Source organism: Symphodus melops (genome assembly GCF_947650265.1).
Source record: "Symphodus melops genome assembly, contig: scaffold_333, whole genome shotgun sequence".
Lineage (NCBI taxonomy): Eukaryota > Metazoa > Chordata > Actinopteri > Labriformes > Labridae > Symphodus > Symphodus melops.
The window spans coordinates 7,827-26,973 of NW_027636720.1; the positions used below are offsets into that span (position 1 = coordinate 7,827).

Below are 19,147 nucleotides of genomic sequence, written 5' to 3' on the forward strand. Positions count from 1 at the left end.
TTGTGTGCTCCAGCTTCAGAAAGGAATGTTACACATCCAGATTATAACAGACCACCCCTATAAAAACGAAAAGGAAGTCAGTTTAACCTGTAAGCCAAACACACAAGTCACTGACTGCCTCTGTATGTCGTAAAATGAATCCCAAACTAGTCAGTTTGCTTCATATCAGAACTTGTGTGTGTGTGTGTGTGTGTGTGTGTGTGTGTTTGTGTGTGTGCCAGTTCCTGTTGCTTATGTAACACTTCTGTCCAGTATTTGGTTTAAAGCTGCTTTATTTGGCATTCGGTGCCCTGGCAGTATTTTATAGAGAACATAAGAAGCAGGTACTATTGAAGGTCCGCTGTGGTGTTATAGTAAAACAGATCAAGCCCATACTTATTTTTGGTCAGAATTATTATTGAATATAAAGCAGCACTTCTAAGAGGACTGTAAGGCACTCCCAGTTGAAAAATGTTCTGCATATGAGTAGTAGGCTATTAGTGCAAGTCTGAAAGTTTCATTCAAAATGTTGCACCTTATTCATTATATCAGATGTGTTGTAGTAGAACATGTTGATGAGTAACTTTTTGTTTAAAGAACACAGATTCATTTAGTAGTGTAATGATATGCTTGTGTTGAAAACAACTCACAAAAGTAACGACACAACTCACCGGTATATTTAACAATATATATTTCCATTGTCAATGTACATTCCATTTCGACATAAGCTTTCTTCACAAACAAAAGGTTGGCATCTAAATAAATACTATATAAAATAGAACTTCAAAATAAATATATCTATAAAGGGAACCTTTTATATGAGAGATTTTTTTCTTTTTGTTATATCTAAACAAAACAAAAGCACAGATCTCGTTCCTAATCCCCAACATTGACATTGCAAAGGCATAAAGGAATGGAGTAGCATCACCCAGCTGTATGAGACTTTTCCTCATGTTTAAGTTGAAAATAAAAACGTGGAAATAAAGTGGTGCCGCAAAATGAGCGACGCAAAGGGATGTGTCAAGGTCACTGCATTGTAGCAATTAACTAAAAAAAAGGGACTCAAAGTTTTATTATTTAAAATTTCGCTACTGGTGATTTTTCCACGAACATGCTAGCAAGAACATTTTCAAAATATAAAGCTATTATGAAGTGAAGTAGTGTTGCAGTGAGAGAGCCAAGACTTGGACTAAAAGAATAAAGGCAGCGACTTCAAAAAAAAAAAGAAAACAAACAAACAAACAAACAAAAACGCTCCCACTGGTTAAAAAAGATGTCACAGAACGCAACTCAGGAGAAAAACAAAGACAGAAGGAGGGGCAAAAAGTGAGAAAGGGAGAGGAAGAGAGACAGACTTGTCTTTCTCTCCTGTCTCTGTGGTATGACAAGTTTATGCACCGCAGCTGTGTTTGTCAATCAAGGCCAGGGGTGTTTGTCGGACAATTTCTCAGGGAGGAAGGAGGGAAGAGAGGAAGGAGAAAAATAGCAAGAGAGGGAGAGAGAGGAGGGGAGAGAGAGCTGAGACACTGAGCAGTAACAGCAGGAAATGGGTTGATCCGGATAGGGGTAGATTGTGTTCCCTGTGTGGATTCAATGAGTCCACAGTCTTTAGGACTCCGTGAGGAACCGGGGAATTAGCTTAGCCTCTCGACTGCTAATGAGCCATGGATAGCATAAACAGCTGAGCTCTTTCTCTCTATCTTTTTTTTTTTTTTTTTGCCGTGCACACTTTTCTAAATCAAGTGCTTGTGATAGAAAGACCTATCATTTTTGTTACCTCATCTCAAACCGCCCTCTTTGTCTTTTCTTTCTTGCAACCTCAAAAACATCCTCTCCTCAAAATATATATCTAATATATTGTCTATATATTTTGTACAGACTCGTAGTTATAATGTACCATGCAATCTTTCAAGGACATTTAAGTCTTTTCTAAAGAACACAAATGTTGTGAAACTATTTACAGCAAAGAACATTTCACCTGCATAGCTCTATTACTAAATATATTGTCAAAACATTTGTGATTTTTGTCGCCCCTCCTACAGGTACTAGGCCTTTGCCCAGTTGCACAATCATTCAAAGTTTTGGCACCTTTCTGTCAGTCTGAATTGCTAGGTTTTGAAAATATTGCCTCATACATTCAAGACTAGGGACAGTGTGTTTTTCTTCTCTTTTTTTTTTCATGTGTGATATCAGCATTGTGCAACAAGAAAAATACAGGTTTGAGCAAAGTTAGCAACCCTTGTGGAAGTTAAGGGTCCAACAGGAAAGTGAGGTGTTATGGATCAACAAAGACAGTATGCCAAATAGAAAAGGCCATCTATAATAAAGGGGCAGCGTGCTTTTAAAAACCATCTGCCGTGTGTGTGCATAACAACTGTGATCACTCAGACAGCGAAAATACAAGCTACTGTATGCTAGCTTCCTTTGGCAAAGTCCTAAGAGTCATGAAAGCCACTAAAATAGACATTCAGAGTAAAAGACATACTTTTTGACTAATGCAGCAATGCAGCATAATGATTACAATTTAATGAAGACACTGCGTGTAGAGGCGGGCTGGGGGTAGTGCAGTGCACGCAAATGTAATGTGAGTTAGCTGAGGTGGTTAATACTGTGCTTTAGTACATCCTTTATGGGTTTGCGTTTCTCTATAAAGGTTGTGCAAGTGGCAGGTTTTGATTTCAACAAGGCTGAATAGATAGAAACACAACAACGACTTTGCTATGCTTTCTCTCTCCTGCTCTTCACTCTCTTGCACTTGCATCCCCTCTCCTACGGAAACATTTTCTTGCCAGTTTGTCTCTCGCTTAGCTTACTTGTTTTAAATTATTCACTATTGCCTTTGTGCCCCTAAATGTTTCTTTGCCTGCTTGTGCAAAGAGGAAGTAGACCAGGCTCTTTAGGCAGTTTAGAAATCAACATGCTGTAGGCCGAGTTCTAGAGAGGATTTCTGTAACAGTCCCTGAGAAGGTTGGGTGTACTTATTTCTTTTTTTTTTTCTTTTTTTTTTTTACACATTTCTCTACGACACATCGACTTCTAGCACGGTGGGTAACCATTAGACTAGAGCATGCGGGTCATGACATGCATTACCTCTGAGGTGATTGGTGAACAGCATTCAAAATATTTTTGAGAATTTCTGGGTGTTGTCCCCCAAAACAGGAAACATAGTCTGAAGTGATTATCCCTCTCTTGACTGCAGAACATCTGCTTATGCACAATACAGAGTTAACCATTGGAAGTATTGTATACCTTCGAATTTGTAGTTCTTACAGCTCAGAGATAAACGTTTTAGAATTTCCAAGCTGGCATTTTCAAGCTTAAGGAGGACAAATGGCAACACTAGAAAATTCGGGATCATCGTAATAGTGGAGGGAGTGAGCAAGTGGTGGTTTCACTCTTGCATTGGCCTATCATAAAACCACAGTATAGATTATCCCATGGTTTTGTCTTTGTTAAACAGAGGGACACTGGCCTGTGCTTATGCGGTTTGGGAAGGTGGTGTACAGATATTAAGCTCCACCAAATAACCTCAATATTACTTATTAACACCAACCAAATTTTGGTAAGTTACCGTTATAAAAAGTGGCTGAAAAACACAAAGCAGCAGAGAGGTACAACGACTTTGTGCCTTCAGCCTTCTTTGCAAAACAACAAAAACACAATTCCCACAGTCTATTTTCTTCCTCTTGTGTCACTCTTACAAAGAAAAAGAACATCAAAGAGGGCTTAGTTAGCTGTTCCTACTAGCCAACTCTATGATCAGGCCCCTTCTGATCATCCACCCTGTCAAACATAGGCCAAGAAGCTATTTAAGTACCTTTGTATTACATAGGTCATCTTCCAGCAGATTAATGGGGTAGTTTAAGGGGTTGGTGTTGGATTGTCCTATCCAAAAGCAAGCAAGTTCTGTCTGGTCCATTTTTTGAGCAAGGCCACTATCAGCCGATTTGTTCCAGTATCATGACCCCTGCTGCTGCTTCTCTAGCATCCCAACTTTAGCTTCCACACCCCCATTTTTACACACAGGGATGCTCACGCCGGCCTGAGAGTTCTTGCAGCGGCAGCCAGGCCGACTAACATTGTCGTAACATTTCTGTCCCAGTTTGGCTAGGCCTGTAGCTGGCAGGTAGCACACCAGGCAAGGCAGCACAACGGAAAGGGCAGCCATGAAGGACCAGCGTGCACAGCAGTTGGCCTGGGAGCATGAGCAGGGCTTATCGGCACATGAGCCCTCATCGTCTTCGTCCTCTGTGCAATGGTAGAAGATCCCTTTGACCAGGCACATGCAGGTGGCTGTATCCACCAGGCTCTGAGCAGAGCACAGGCACTCCTGGTTGCAGACCCAGCAAGAGGGTAGGGTCCGGGGGAGAGTACACTCCGTGCATCGACACTTGCCACAGTGCTCACAGAGAAGGAGGTGCTTCTTCTCCGCAGGGGAGGAAGGGATCAGCCCCAACCCCTGCTGGCCTCCGTTGGTGCACACGCCTCCTGCAGGCATCTTTGCAGACTTGAGGTCCAGAGATTTAGATGAGGAAGAGGAGGTTAGGACTTTTGATTCAGAGGAAGGGAAGCAGCCTGGAGTTCGGGTGGTGATTGTGTTCATGGTGCCTTGGTGGGGTTGCAGGTTTGGGTGATGGTCCACTGTCGGGTTTGGCGCAGCATGGTCCAACAGCCTCTGATCAGAAGAGGTGCTGCTGCTGCTGCTGATAGAGCTTGGTCTACCACTGAAGGAAATCCATGGATGGGTGGTGGTGTCCTGGTGGGAGTGGGGCTCGCACCTGCCTTGCTGGTGGTGCTGGTGTTGATGATTGTGATGATGGTTGTGGTTTGCCCCCAGGAAGGCCTCCTGATTCTGACCGAGCCAGGTTATTCTTCGGTTCAGAGACTTCTGGCTCGGGGGCTGCTGAGAGACAACGGCAGGGCTGTCGATGTAGTCATTCTCCACATGCGAGGACTTTATCTTGTCGATGGGGTAAATGGTGAGAGGGTGCTGCAGGCGGCCGTAGGGCACTCGGCTGTCCAACAGTGGCTGGGATATGAGGGAGGAGGACACTCCGGGGATGTGGTGGGGAACCCTGGACTCCATGTGTAGGCTTGTGCCTTGCAAGTCTTCACTCTAAAGCAGCATTTAGCAAAGCTGCAAAGACAGACAAAAAGACAGTTATGACTGGCTGCATGTAATCTAGTGTAAGGTAGTATACTCATTTGCATTCCCTAAAGGATAGATGCTTAACAATGAAGAAAACAAAATATTTGATGAAAAAGTGGTGGCGTAAGAGGATGTCAACGAGAATAGCTTTTAAGAACACAGCATGAGTAACTGAACACATTGCCAATGTTTTTAACCTAGCCAGAGATTACAAAATGACAAACTATCCCTATTGGATTGTTAACCTAACATTTGAAGATTTTTTTTTTTTTGAGGGTGAGGTTGAAAGTTAAATTTTAAAACTCCTTGATACAATTTCCTGCTCTTTCCAATTGCTGGTGTGGATGAGCCGCTGTTTCCTCTCATGATTAAATCAGTAAACCTAACTGACAATAGCATACTTTTTTTTGTACAGTTGCAATAAATCATACAAATACAACTCTTACTATCACTTCATTTCAAATCAACCTCTATATCAGTACTTAAAACAGAGGTAGAATTAGTTTGATTAACTCAAGAATGTTATTAAATCCTCTACACCAAAGCATTTCATTGTCTCTATAATATTCTTTCTCTTAGCAAGATCTCTGCAATAATCTAAATGTCAAATTTTAAAACTATCTTGATCTTTAGACTGCATATCAACAGTGTTTCAGACTTCCTCCATTCTAACTTTGACACTAGAACAATAGAAGTTGGGCTCCCATCGTCTTCCTTCCAAAGAAAAGAGAGCACCAGAGAGCAGGGCTTGCATGCAAAAGACTCACAGATGCAAAACAAGTCAGAGCGAAGAGAGAAGAAAGCGGCCAGAAAATCAACTTCAACAAAGCCAAAATGAACACAAGGTGAAAGGGACACTAGTTATTTGTGTAATATGACCCAGTTGCAAAAGTTGACAAAGGAGATGTCATTTAATTCATATTCCTCGTAATACTTTGGCTGAATCTGAGAAACAGACTTAATAGGGGATTTGTGAATGGCTTTGGTTGTGAACTGCAGCTTTTTGTGAATGAAAGTTGCTAGCTTGGTGTTGCAAGCATGAATCAATGCACTCCAGTCATCATAATCCTGAACCTATGAATCACGTTCACCCAGTTTATCTCGGAAGAAAAAAGACCTACTTTACACATAACCACATAGATGATAGAAGGTAAACGAACGAGCACAACAGACATTTTCCACTGACCGAAATTAGCGATGCATAATTAGATTAGTCTTGAAACATACCCAGCTCATATAATCATGATGTTTGCATTATATTTTTTTTTTTTTTTTTTTAATGCAATCCAAATGTACCTTAGACGAAAAACGGTGGGCTAATTTCTGTGGTTTAATAGCTGAATATGGTTTAACGATGTGTCGGTAATCAACAGTGCTTTGCTTGACAGTCGGCTCTTGTGTTAATTCCATTTCCCTGGATTTTCAAAAGCCTGTTTGACAAAACCTGTTGCGACATTGCTGGCACCGACACAAGCGCTTGTGATCGTCAAAATCTCGACCATTATGAGATGTAAGCCGGAACAGTTCATGTGCAAGTGCGCGTGCACGCGCGCGCGCTTCAATCCCTTCTATAATGTGAATGGACTGAGTCATACGAACCGGAGGCGGCTGGTCGGCATGCTCACAAATACCGTGTAAATATAGACGATGTAACAACATATTTCACGTCATAAGATAACTCTTCACATCTGTACATTGACTCCACAATGCATTGTCAATGCATTTTTAACCTTTTTTCGTCAGCAGACATCTGTGGCTATTCTAAGCAGCGACGATTAAATGCGTGAATTTTACTGGGCGTTATCGCTCTTGGTAACCAAAAGAAGCTTATTGGATGTACATTATTTCCATTTTTATTAAAGTTAGCTGGAAAATAAATGAAAAAGCTGATAAGAAAAACACCTGACACGAACGCCATGGTGCGCCAACTCGGCAGTCGCTGCAAAACGAGAACGACAGAAGTAACCGGGCTGCTCGCAGAGGACTCCCACATTTTCAGGCTACGGACTGGACAGAGATTTCGAGTATATATCTATCTGTTACGCTTCCCCATGTCGAGAAAGTGGCTTTAAAACCAGCCATTTAGAGCGACGGGATATACTTTGAAATTGCTACGTAGGCTGTGATAGTGTCAAAAAAAAATCGGAACAAGGTCTGTTTTTAAACTCTCAAAGCTGTTTCTTTCGTTGTCTCTGTGCCCTAAACCTCACTTTTGGCACGAAATTGGTAGTTAAATATTGACTTGAAGTGCAAACACGGGTCGGGGAAACAGCTTGTTGCAATATAAAGTCTGCAAGAGCGTTTTAATGCCTACGATCCGGCCGTTCGACAGGAACATTAGAGCGTAGGCAGTAAACGCAGCAAAGAAAGTGGCTGCTCTGTGTTTTTTCAGCCTCACGCTTACCAGTTATAAACATTAAACGACAAGAAAACACGAGAGCGGTTCACTTACCGTGGTTTCAGGATAAAATGCTCATCTCTTCGTTGCGCACGATGTCTGCGCGCAGGCTACAGTCCATGAAGCAAGTATATCTCCTCAAATGTTGTGTAACAAATAATTCCAAATCTTAGGGAATAATATGAGTAATAGAGGGGAAGGAGAACAGTTCTCCTGCACTATATTCTCTCCTCGCTGGTGCGTAAAAGGCGACTGCGGTTGTGGACGCAGAGCTTTGGATATGATGTTGCAACCACCGAGGAGGAGGGAAGTGAGTTTTTATGAATGGGAGGGTAGAGGAAAGGAGAGGGACGGCACTGCGCAGATGCCTTGGCGTTTTTTCTCTCTCTTTTTTTGTGAATGGGAGGGCAGAGCGACTCGGGAGGGCTGAAATGCGGAGGTTACATTTTTATGAATGGGGAAGACTCCGAATGGCATTGCGCAGGCGCGATGCCTAGATTTTTATGAATGAGATGAAATGGCAAATGAGGCGTGTGAGAGAGAGAGAGAGAGAGAGAGAGAGAGAGAGAAAGAAAGAGATGAGGGGGGGGGTTTTTTTAGCACAAGGGCAATGTCAGGGCTGATTTACATAGAGAGCCGACTCATCGGCTGTGGTGGCACTTTATTTTTGTTTGTTAATTTATTAATCTTTGCAGCTCGCGCTTCCTGTTTCACGTTTAGTGCTATTGTGTAATGGAGGTGAGGGAGATGTAAGTGGGCTTAATATGCACTGATTTAGCGTCTGTCTTTCTCTGCTGGCAAATGTTATGTCGTATATTTTTCTGATTATGATAGCCTAAAGAGCCAACTTGTCATATGGCAAAAACAAGAGGAAATACAACACCCGAGCAAAGCAATACATCTGTAATAAAACAATGCCATTGTGCATGACATAATTCTCCCACTTTATTCAGTGCACTTCTACGAGCATGCCTGAGCTCTAATCGGGGCAAAACAATGTCCTCTCCTCTTGTGTCCTGTTCTATCTTCAGCCGTTTATTGCGAACAAGGACGTGCCCTTCCTTCCTCTGCAACAATGTGAGGTATGACTACAGCTTCTATGGTAGTGTTAAAAAAAAAAAAAAAAAACAGGAGAAAGGAGGAGGTGGTTGTCGGAGGGGTAGGATGGGGGGTTATAACGCCTACTCTAAAACGCAAACCAGCATGAGGGCAGGCAGGATTCACAAAAGGACAGGATGTTGTTGATTTGTACCGAAACCACACAGAGGAAATGAGTGTGAATTTCCTTTCTCTCTGACATCCCTGTGTGTGTGTGTGTGTGTGTGTGTGTGTGTGTGTGTGTGTGTATGTGTGTGTGTGTGTGTGTGTGTGTGTGTGTGTGTGTGTGTGCGCGCATGCATGTGCCCCGCACCCCTCCCCTTCCTCAGCTTGGGGCTTTTAACCAGTCAAAGGTTAACAGTTGCCCCATTATCCGTTTGCACACATCACTATGGCAACCACCACACTTTCAAATTGGGGCAATTGTTTTGCAGTAAGACAGACGGCTGAACTTAATTTAGGTATTTTTTAATTACGGATGCGCGATGTTAAAATGAAAAATGAAAATGAAACCATCACTTCTGAACGTCTTTCAAACTGTAGACATCCCTGTTGTGTTGATCAACAATCAATAACTCTTTATGGTTTTTGTTTAGGTTTTGAGTCATTTACTCTTAAGTTTGAAGTTAAAAGTTATCATGCAGGGGACCATTAGATGTTTAGTGTACTTTTCATTTGCAGTTTAATTGTACAACAAAACACAGGCTAAGAAAATAATACAAAATAAATAAATAATAACAAGAAAACTTGTAAAAAAAAACATTTAAAGATGGTAATTATTTTCTTAGTAGACTCAAATGTGACATGTGGCTCATAATCATATTGTGAATCTCTGTCATTGTATCATTCATCTAATCTGGAATTTATTACACTGGTTTATGATGAATACATTAATTTAAGAAGTTGAGAACATATTTTAGCCTATTCTTAGCATACAGTATTATTTATAATAAATATATACCAGGTAATGCACTGCAGACCAAGTACCGTAAATTCCGTACTATTGAGCGCACCTGGATATAAGCCGCACCGGCTAAAAATAAGTAAATAAATGTATTTGTACATATATAAGCCGCACTTGATTATAAGCCGCAGGTGTCCACGCTATAACAAGAGCTATTTACACAGACGTAGGCTACCGATAACAAACGCAAATACTGTAGCGTCCGTACGGACGTTAAAGGACGACGAGAGCGTTCAAATAATAACTTTTAATAATCCGATCACTGTCGGCCGTGACCACGCCGTTTACAGCAGAGAGCAACACATAACTTGCCGTAACAATCCAACTCTCTCCCCCAGCGTTCTCTCATACAGCCACTCAACACGTTCTCGCTGGTGCATTCACTGACTCTCCACATAATCGGAATTATGAACACATTATCAACTACTGACTTTACAACATGAACCGTTACAATACGAAGCCTAGCCGACGGTGTCTGTAACACGGCTGATGAAAAAGATGACCGTAATATATTTCACAAGAAAAAGTCCATCCATTCACTGCCTCAGAATGACTTCATTACTCACTTCCTCAGTCTCTGTTGTCGCTGTCAGTGTCATCTTAACGTGCAGCAGCTCTGTTAGCTTCTTTGACAGCCAGGTCGATCGCCTTTAACTTGAAAGCTGCATCATATGTATTTCTCCGTGTGTTTTCCATCATGAGGGTGCGTGCATGAAGCGCAAAATGACTGACATTAAGATCCGACGTGACGAAGTCAAATGTTTTTGCGGCAGAAGCTCATTGTCCCCCATAAAAAATCCATAAATAAGCCGCACCGGAGTAGAAGCCGCAGTGCTCGAAGTGTGAGAAAAAAGTAGCGGCTTATAGTCCGGAATTTACGGTAATAAGGAGCTATGTTATTTTGGGGTTTTACCGTATGTCTGAACAGATTTTTTTTTAAAGATAGCATTATTTCATTGAAGCCACAAAAAGGTCTTGTTTCATTTCCTCCCATCTCTCCTACTAGTCAGATATAAGCACCAAGACATACTGGAGATACTTGCAGATCTCTTTCTGCAGCTGTGTGGCTCTTAGGCACTTGCCTACATGAAGGGCTTGTTGATTTGTAGATTTCTTGTCTGTGTGACCATCCAGGCATACATGCATGGAAGGATAGACCAGATTTCTCTCGAGAGTCTCTCCCTCCCAGCTTTCCGTCCTGCCACATCTGCTGGCTACTGATGTGTGCTTTGGATCCTGGAATGAACAACATATGCTTCCACAACAGTTTGAGAATGTGAAAAGTGTTTATCTTTCACAATGCTAACCTTTAAAAACCCTCATAGTGCATTTTTAAAAGACTTGCTTCTTTTTAGCTATACAGCTAATTATACATGTATCACCTTCTCAGACTTTTTCTGTGTTAATTACAATCACAGTAGCCCATTTCATTTATCACTGAGGTCTGTCACTTTATGTTTGTCACTTATCTATTGCTGTTGTATTTCCCGTCTGTTTTTAAGACACAATTACTTGGCAATAGCTGGTGATAGTTCATTTGTGTATTTGTGTGTCTGAGGAGAGTGTTAGGCCACAATGCTTCAATGCAAATCAAAGCAATAGCGTTGTAGAGTGTTCTCAGCTTACATCAAAAGCTTCCTGTTGGTAGGTAAGCCATAATTTACACCCCCCCCCCCCCCCTCCACACACACACACACACACACACACGTCACAATACACATCTCTCACCAATTAGTCATGTGGGGCTTCAGTAACAGAGCCACTCACTGGAGATTTGGCCCCTAATGTGGAGTTCACACAAGGTCACTGTCTGTGTGATCACAGCTCTCCTCACAGACATAATAAACAATCCTAAAAAGAATAGGCCTCGAAACAATTTCCCACACAAATACAAAAAGAGGCTCTACAGTACACTTTGACAATACAACATACTCAGTCAAGGAAAGTAAAACATATGCTTACCAAACTGTGTAGGCAGAAAAAGCAGAATAAACAGTTTAAATAGTTGGCTAACAGTGGTTGATAAAATATGATGAGGTAAACAGTTGAAATTGCTAAAAGCACCGGCTAAATGATCGCTAACAATAATGGATTGCAAAGAACTAATTGGATTTAGATCTATTGCAGTAGCATATTCCCCCATTCTGTGTGTTATTTGTAAGAATGGACTTTTCTTTAAAACAGAAGGACACACTTTGGGCCAATGGTAACAGAATGAATTAACGTAATGAGTTGTTACAACCAAACTTCAACAAACACTGAAACAGTGCCACATTGTGTTAGACTCTATAGTTTACCTACAGTTAGAGGCGGATATTGACTCCAAGTCCAGGTAGCTTCAACTCCTCAAATATTGACTTCCTCTCTCACTGCCTGCCTGCTCAGGAGGTGTGTTTGTGTGCTTTGGAGTCAGAAGAGGTGTGTGGTAAGAGAGGTAGGAAGGGGGAGTGGGGGCTCATGTACATGTGGTTGTGTGAGTCTGTGTGTCCACATCCATCAAAATAAAGAGTTTGGTGACTTTGGCCTGCCCTCATTGCCCCATAATAGGATACATTAGACCAAATTCACTTGAAATAAGTTAACACGGCTTGGAGCAGGTTGTTTTGTAACAAGATCCAAATCTTTATTACTGATAATCGCAATTTAATGTATATATTTGTAGACTTTGGATGTTTTTATTTTTGTAAAACTTTGAAAATTTATGAAAGAATCAGAAATATTCAGTCCATGAAAAGTGTTATGATACTTTTCTGACTAAATAGGATTTCTTACACCTATTATGTCTTTACATTTATTCCTTTGACAAAGATGGAAGTTAAGTTTTTAGGTAGGTTGCTTTTGTTTTTCTTAATTATCACAGATTTAATTTTTCTATTTTTTTTTATTGTAAATGTATTGTTATTTCATAGTAAACACATCCAAACATGTCATTTTGAGCATAAGAAAGGCAGTTTTCCTGTTTTTACCCAAAACCAAGTTTTTCTTGTGTCAGTACACTCGTATGTATCTTTCACATCATTCTGAACGGTGTGCCTGAGAAGTTGACATTTGACATGGTTATGCTGCAGGGTTTTTGTGGCTGCAAAGAGTCACACCCGTTGTTAGAAAAGCACTGCTGCCTCAACTGTAGCCTGTTCTGTGTTGTTGATACTGGTGAATGTGGCCTCACCATGACAGGGGTTGGTCATACTTAAGAAAACGTCAACAAGAAGAGGCATTATCACTTCCATTAAACATTATAAGCAAGTAAATATAGCAAAGGACCTAAAAAGTCACTTTAAGTTGAACAGACCACCCTAAAGGAAGACTTTGGCAGTGATAATGTTCGTGTATGGGTGTTGGTGGTGTTGTGGTGTGGAGGTTAGTGTGCACGGCCCATATTCCAAGCCTGTGGTACGGACTGGTTGGGTTTAAATCTGACCTATGGCTCATTTCCTGCATGTCGTTTCTCTACTCGATTTCTGACTCTATCCAATTCACCTCTACAATAAAAGGGAAAAAAACCCCAAAAGATATACATTCTGGACATGTAACTTTACTTAAATCTGAAAAACTCCATAAACTGAGCACTCTCTCTGTTACGCATATCTGTAGTTTAGAACCTGCTGACACTGAGGTCAGGTAGATTATATTTTCACTGCATGACCGACCCATGGTGTCCATGTTGACAATCAGACTCCTGGCTAAAATGCTCTAAAGCAAGACCCTGAATCCATGCCAGCTGCAGGGGTGCTGCTCTATGGCTGACCCTCACCTCTGAACTTCCTGGGTTGGTGGAAAAGCGATGAAAGCATTTCCCTGCAGGGATCAATAAAATCATGTCATTAAACACTGTGATACATTTTTAGCATGGGTGGTCTGACAGAGAAAAATATGACTATGATGTTTTTTTTTCTTTTATGTTGTTGATTATGTTGTTGTTATTCAGCAAATGTCTATAGGCCTGATATTGCCACAAAGCCCTGTGAGATCACCTGAAGCTGGCTGCCTTTTAAATAAGTCCCCTTCAGAGTTTCACATATTTAGACAATCTATATACATTTATTTTATTGATTCATTGAGGATAGTGCTCATTCATCATCATATAAGGAATAGGCTTCTTGGGAATATGCCAGAATTAGCACAAAAGCTAAATGTTCTCCGTAGTCCTAAAGCAGGTAATAAACAAATACTCGCAAATAAAGTTGTGCGACTATTCAAACATCATGCACAGTGTAGTTACGTTGATTCACAGACAGCAGGCAAAAGAATACACATTTAGGAGACCACTTTTTATAGGAGAAAATGTCAATCTTTCCTCACAGCTGAATTAAAAATAAGTTTTCCTTTGTATAGTCAAAAAGACACTCTTCAAACCTTCACCAGATATTCCTATCACAGCAGTTTCAGAATGACACTTCTATCACCATGGATACTGTGGAAACTACCTCAGGACACTGTGCTTGACCAAAATAAAACACCGGAGAAAAAACACTTTGTACCTTTGGAACTGAGCATGGAAAGCATATAAGTTGTGGATTCAAGGTAAATCTGGTCTGTAATATTTGTGAAAACCCTCTTCCATAAACATTGTTGGAAGAAAGGATGCAGCAGATTCACCTCTTTGCAGATGATGACTTTGTTTTTACCATCAACTCAAGGGCGATTGAGAAAATATTACAAACAAAAAGATTACATTCTACAACTTAATGTTTGACTACTGATTCACAAAAATGAAAAGGAACATGTTGACTGAAGACAGACATGCACATTCAAGAACATAGAGCTCATACAGAAATGACACACACATGAAAACACATCCCTACCGACTTGGCCTCAAATCTCTGTTTCCATAGTCAAGCGACTGGTTGATATTATGTCTAATTCCAGGCATGTAATTAGTGTGTAGCCTGGTCTGGTGTTCTGTCTGGGTCAGTGACGCGGCTGTGTGTGTTTGTGTGTATGTGTGCATATGCGTGTGTGTGTTTTAGAAAAGCAATGATTTAGTTTTGTATTTTTTATACTGGCCAATATGAGACTTATCGTTCACAAACGGACAGTAGGTGTTTCCTTGATGTTCCTTGATACCTAAATAGTGACGCACAAACAGATGATAGAAGGACAACCTTTAAATTAAAGATTTTTAAAAGGCAGCTGCCAAACATACAAATCACTTCTTTTAAGACTTAGAAACTTAGATGTGCCAAACTAAGCAGACTGGCAGCAGGCAGCAGAGTTTTCACTTTCAAATTAAGTTGGAATAAATGAGCCACGTCCCAGCCAGTAATGATGTACATCAAAGACAAAATAGTTTTTTTTTTTTTTAGAATAACAGCACGTGTGGGTTCATGGCTCTCTGACGTATCCAATGTGGAAGTGAAAATCTTTAATTATCAGGATTAACTACAAAGGAGGAATAGATTCCAATCCCTTAAAAGTTGGTGTGCAGTGCTGGATGCGTGCTTGAGGTTCAGTTTTGGCAACAACCGGAAGTCATGAGAGTCTTGAACTTACGTATATACACTCTTACTTTCCAAAACAACTCCTTATTACACTTTTCATTGATTACATGACTCATTTTGTTTGGATATAAATGAATGTGGTATGTTGCTGTTCCATTACATTATTTTCTGGCTACTCTGTTTTTCTATGTTAAATCTGCTGCTACTTCTGTATATTTTTGTCGTATAGGAAATGATTCTCTCTTTAATTTGTCAAACTGTCAAATCAAAGCTTTAATAAGTGAATACATTGATTATAAGGCTCAGAGACATGAGGGGGAATATAAATGTAAGAGAAACTTTCCAGCAGGGTGAACCTGAGCAGGTTTTCAGATCATGAACTTACATAAAAGTAGCGTGTCCTGGGATGAAATGTATATCTGACATAGAAGGATAGTCAACAAAAGGTTCTTCAAGTCTCAAAAGTAAGCAAAATAAAGGCTCTTGCACACAATTTTATCTGAGATATGTAATGCAGCCGCTTTGATATTTAATCCTCTTTACTGATTAATAATTGTTCATCACAAGCCCATCATATGTTTTATATTATCTGTAATGAACTAAACCTGTTGTGTTTGAGAGTGTGTGTGCATGCGTGCGTGTGTGTGTGTGTGTGTATGTTTGAGAGTGAGTGTGTGTGTGTGTGTTTGAGAGTGTGTGTGTGTGTGTGTGTGTGTGTGGTTGCATCCACATGCTGCCTGGATGATATGTGCTCACAGCGACACTTGGAATGTCTAGAATGTGAGAGATGGAGAGGAAAAGTGAGGTCCTTTGAGGCCACGCCCCTCATGGCAGGTCACGCTTCAGAGATTGGTTGTTCCCTGGAGGTCGGAGTGCAGTCGGGGTCCTGTCACTCCTCTGAAGAAAGGTCAAAGGTCAACTTCCACCGGAGCTCCCCTTTCCTCCCCTTGCCCGGCGGGGTTCTTGTAGCTTAGATGAAAGCTACGAAGTGAAAACAAAACCATTTTCTTTTCTTTTAGGATTTTTTTTCAACTGAACAGAAAGGCTTACAGTATTTCATCTATTGATTCATCTCAACTTTTTAATTTACACAACTTCAGTGCTAACAGTGTCATACACCAAGAAACAATTCAAAATGTAAGAGTCATGGAGTGGACGAACTCTCTTGTTTGAGTTTAAAACATCATTTTCTCTCTTTTTCTCTTAAGCTAATAAAACAGGGGGCCAATGGGGACCAGTTTTCCTTTGTTTTGCATTTCATTCATGTGTCTAGAGTCTCTAAGTGTTGACAACAATTGTGAAAAAATATTTTAAGGAACGTGACATTTTCGACCATATCATTATTTCGTTAAATTTAAAAGATCTTAGATCTTATCCATCTTAGTGTAAACCACATTAGTAAAGTCTTCAAAAAAATGTACAATATGTTCTCTGTTATTGTCTGTGGAGAAATGTGTTTTGTTGGCTTTTACAGCTGTGGTTCAGTTATAAAGTTGGTCTCCTTCCAACAGAACGGAAAGGAGTTGGATCCCCAGCTCCTGCAGCCACATGTCCGCTGTGTCCTTGGGCAAGACACTTAACCCCAAGTTACTCCCCTCGCTTCGTTGGCGGTGTTTGAGTGTGTATGAATGGGATTAGTTAATGCTGATGGACATTTTACATAGCCGCCTCTCAGTGTGTAAATGGGTTTGAATAGGTAGGTGTGACCTGCGGTGTAAAAGCACTTTGAGTAGTCTGAAGACTAGTAAAGCACTACACAAGCTCAAGTCTGATTATCATTTACCCTTTTTTGTCCTTTCTCTAAGTGAAAAAGGTGAGAAGTTCTAACGTAAAGTCATGTGAAATAGTTACAAATATGGACATGTACGGGTTGCAGGCAAGTTTTTCTAGCTAGCCAGAAGTCGTAATAGCTGCAGAATCAGAAGTCACCTCAACTCACAGACAACAAACCAAAATCACATTTTCAGACGACAGTTGGTGGGAAAAGAGGGGAGAAGAGGAAAGACATGAGGATCAAGTGAATGCAGGTAAACAAGGAATTCAGAAGGTTGGAAAGGAACGAGCGATAAGGAGTTCGAAGAAGATGAGGAAGGAAAGGAGATGAGAGCACTGTAAGTAGTTAGAGGAGGAGAAGAGAAGAGGAACAATGGAAGGAGACATAAAGGGTAAAGGACATGAGAATAGAGAATGGCGAGGGATAGACGTGACAGCTAAAGCAACTCTGTGTTCTCAATCAGACAGAAGAACAACGAGACTAGTCTTCTGAAGACTCTTTACTTAAATTGAAAATGGATGTGTCCACAGATTGTGGCTGACTCTTAAGACCCAAAGTCAACCAAAAATATTGGACCACATTAATGTTACTAAAGTAAATGAAAAGAAGATAGAGATTGCTCTATTCTGAATTTTGTTCATTTTTGGTGGACATTTGTGACATCATGTTGAAAAAATAATATGCTTGTGATTTAAACTGTGTAGGATTATAACTTTTACTGTGCATATCTCAATATGCAAAGGTGTGAAAGAGCCGTTGAGTGATGTTTGTGTATTTGTGTCCAGATGTGAATATATTTAGTGTGCTTCACAGGCCTCTGATTAAAATAACAAGGTTTCCTCTGAAGCAGATAGGATGTGGCTCGAGAGGGATGCATTGACTCACCGGCTCTTTTGTTGTGATGGATGATGAGGTGGTCAATTTCCAAACTAAAGCCCAGTCAATACAGGATGTGAATCAGGATCCATTTCAATATGAACATAAAATCAAAAGCAGCTCTTCACAGCAGGGTCTATTTTTACACAATTGTTACTAAAATGAATCATGCTGAGTCAGCCCCAATGAGTACATCCTGACTGTCAATGTGCTCCACAAACAGACACATCAGATGTTTGTCCAAATTAACCAAAAAAAAAAAAAAAGATTTTATGAGAGACTAAATTAATTTAGTAAACCAAATCTCTTGTAATAAATCTATATAAATAATATTTAAACTATATAGGACAAAAGGATGCAGAATAATACTTTGTCATCAAGGACAAGCATTTTCAAGCTCATTGTTGTCGTAGCAACAACGATATAAAGACAGGTCAATGTTATCAAATAGTTGCTTTCAGTTAAAAACGCGGGTTGGATGAAAAATGTATTTTGGTTATGTTACTTTAAGCAAAAGGAAAAAGTGATTTGTGAAGAAGCACAATCTGAGACCTACAGAAGTCAGTCAAACTACACTAAAATGTACAGAAATGTTGATGAAAAGACATCCATGTAGCAATCCACATATTTTAACTCCCTTTTCCAAAGCTTCCACATACGGGTTGCTATAATGTGCTAACATATATTGGAAATGAAAAATAACATGCATATATGTATATTTTTATTTCTTAGGATAACATAATAACAATACTCTTTCTGCAAAGAAACATCAACTTTGCTCGGAGACCTTGTTTTTTTCTTGTTTTGCTAATAACAACTATCATCTCTTGTAGGACTTTTATTCTGTAAAAGGATATTGATCTGCATAATTGACCTGGAAATGCGACTTTTCGTTAATGAGCTCACTTCCTTTTATCTTCTTCTCCTCCTTTCCTTCATCATCACACCTTCATTTCCTTAATTGATCCCCACATCCTGAATATCTGGAAGATTAGTCTCGGATTAAGCCAGGTAAACACAGCAAAGAGAGGGAGAGTGAGTGTGTGCGTGTGTGTGTGTGTGTGTGTTGAACCAGTGGGGGAAGTGGAGTCTTTTGATCAGGCTAATGAGCTGCCAGTCCTCCTCCAGGGCCTGCTGGTTGGCTGGCGGGGGGATGGACACCTGAAACAACATGGAGACCACGCATAGCCTCCAGTGACACACACACACCCACACCCGCATCCTGTCGCCATTATTCCTTGCCTGCCACCTCCTCCCACCCCCTGCTAGTTGTCTCTATCCATGTGTCAGTCACACCCTTCACCACCAATCTCCTCTGCAGGTCCCACCCAACTAACAGTAGTCTTTCCTGTAACAATGGTCACACCACCCACCTTCTGCCTAACCCCCTACCTATCCTCCACTGTTACACACACTCTTTCACCTCCTCTCCCCATCCCCCGCCACCACCTCCATGTATGGTTCCTCC

General features: G+C 40.6%; 1 protein-coding gene across 1 annotated transcript; it reads right to left on the reverse strand.

Moving 5' to 3' along the window:
• Nucleotides 1-653: 653 nt before the first annotated feature.
• On the reverse strand, nucleotides 654-7,905 carry spry4 (sprouty homolog 4). Its single transcript, XM_079372904.1, has 2 exons — nucleotides 7,581-7,905; nucleotides 654-5,116 (listed from the first exon to the last, which is right to left on the reverse strand). The coding sequence occupies exon 2, from the start codon at nucleotides 5,063-5,065 to the stop codon at nucleotides 3,938-3,940; it is 1,128 nt and encodes a 375-aa protein (XP_079229030.1). The 5' UTR covers nucleotides 5,066-5,116; nucleotides 7,581-7,905; the 3' UTR covers nucleotides 654-3,937.
• Nucleotides 7,906-19,147: the final 11,242 nt, after the last annotated feature.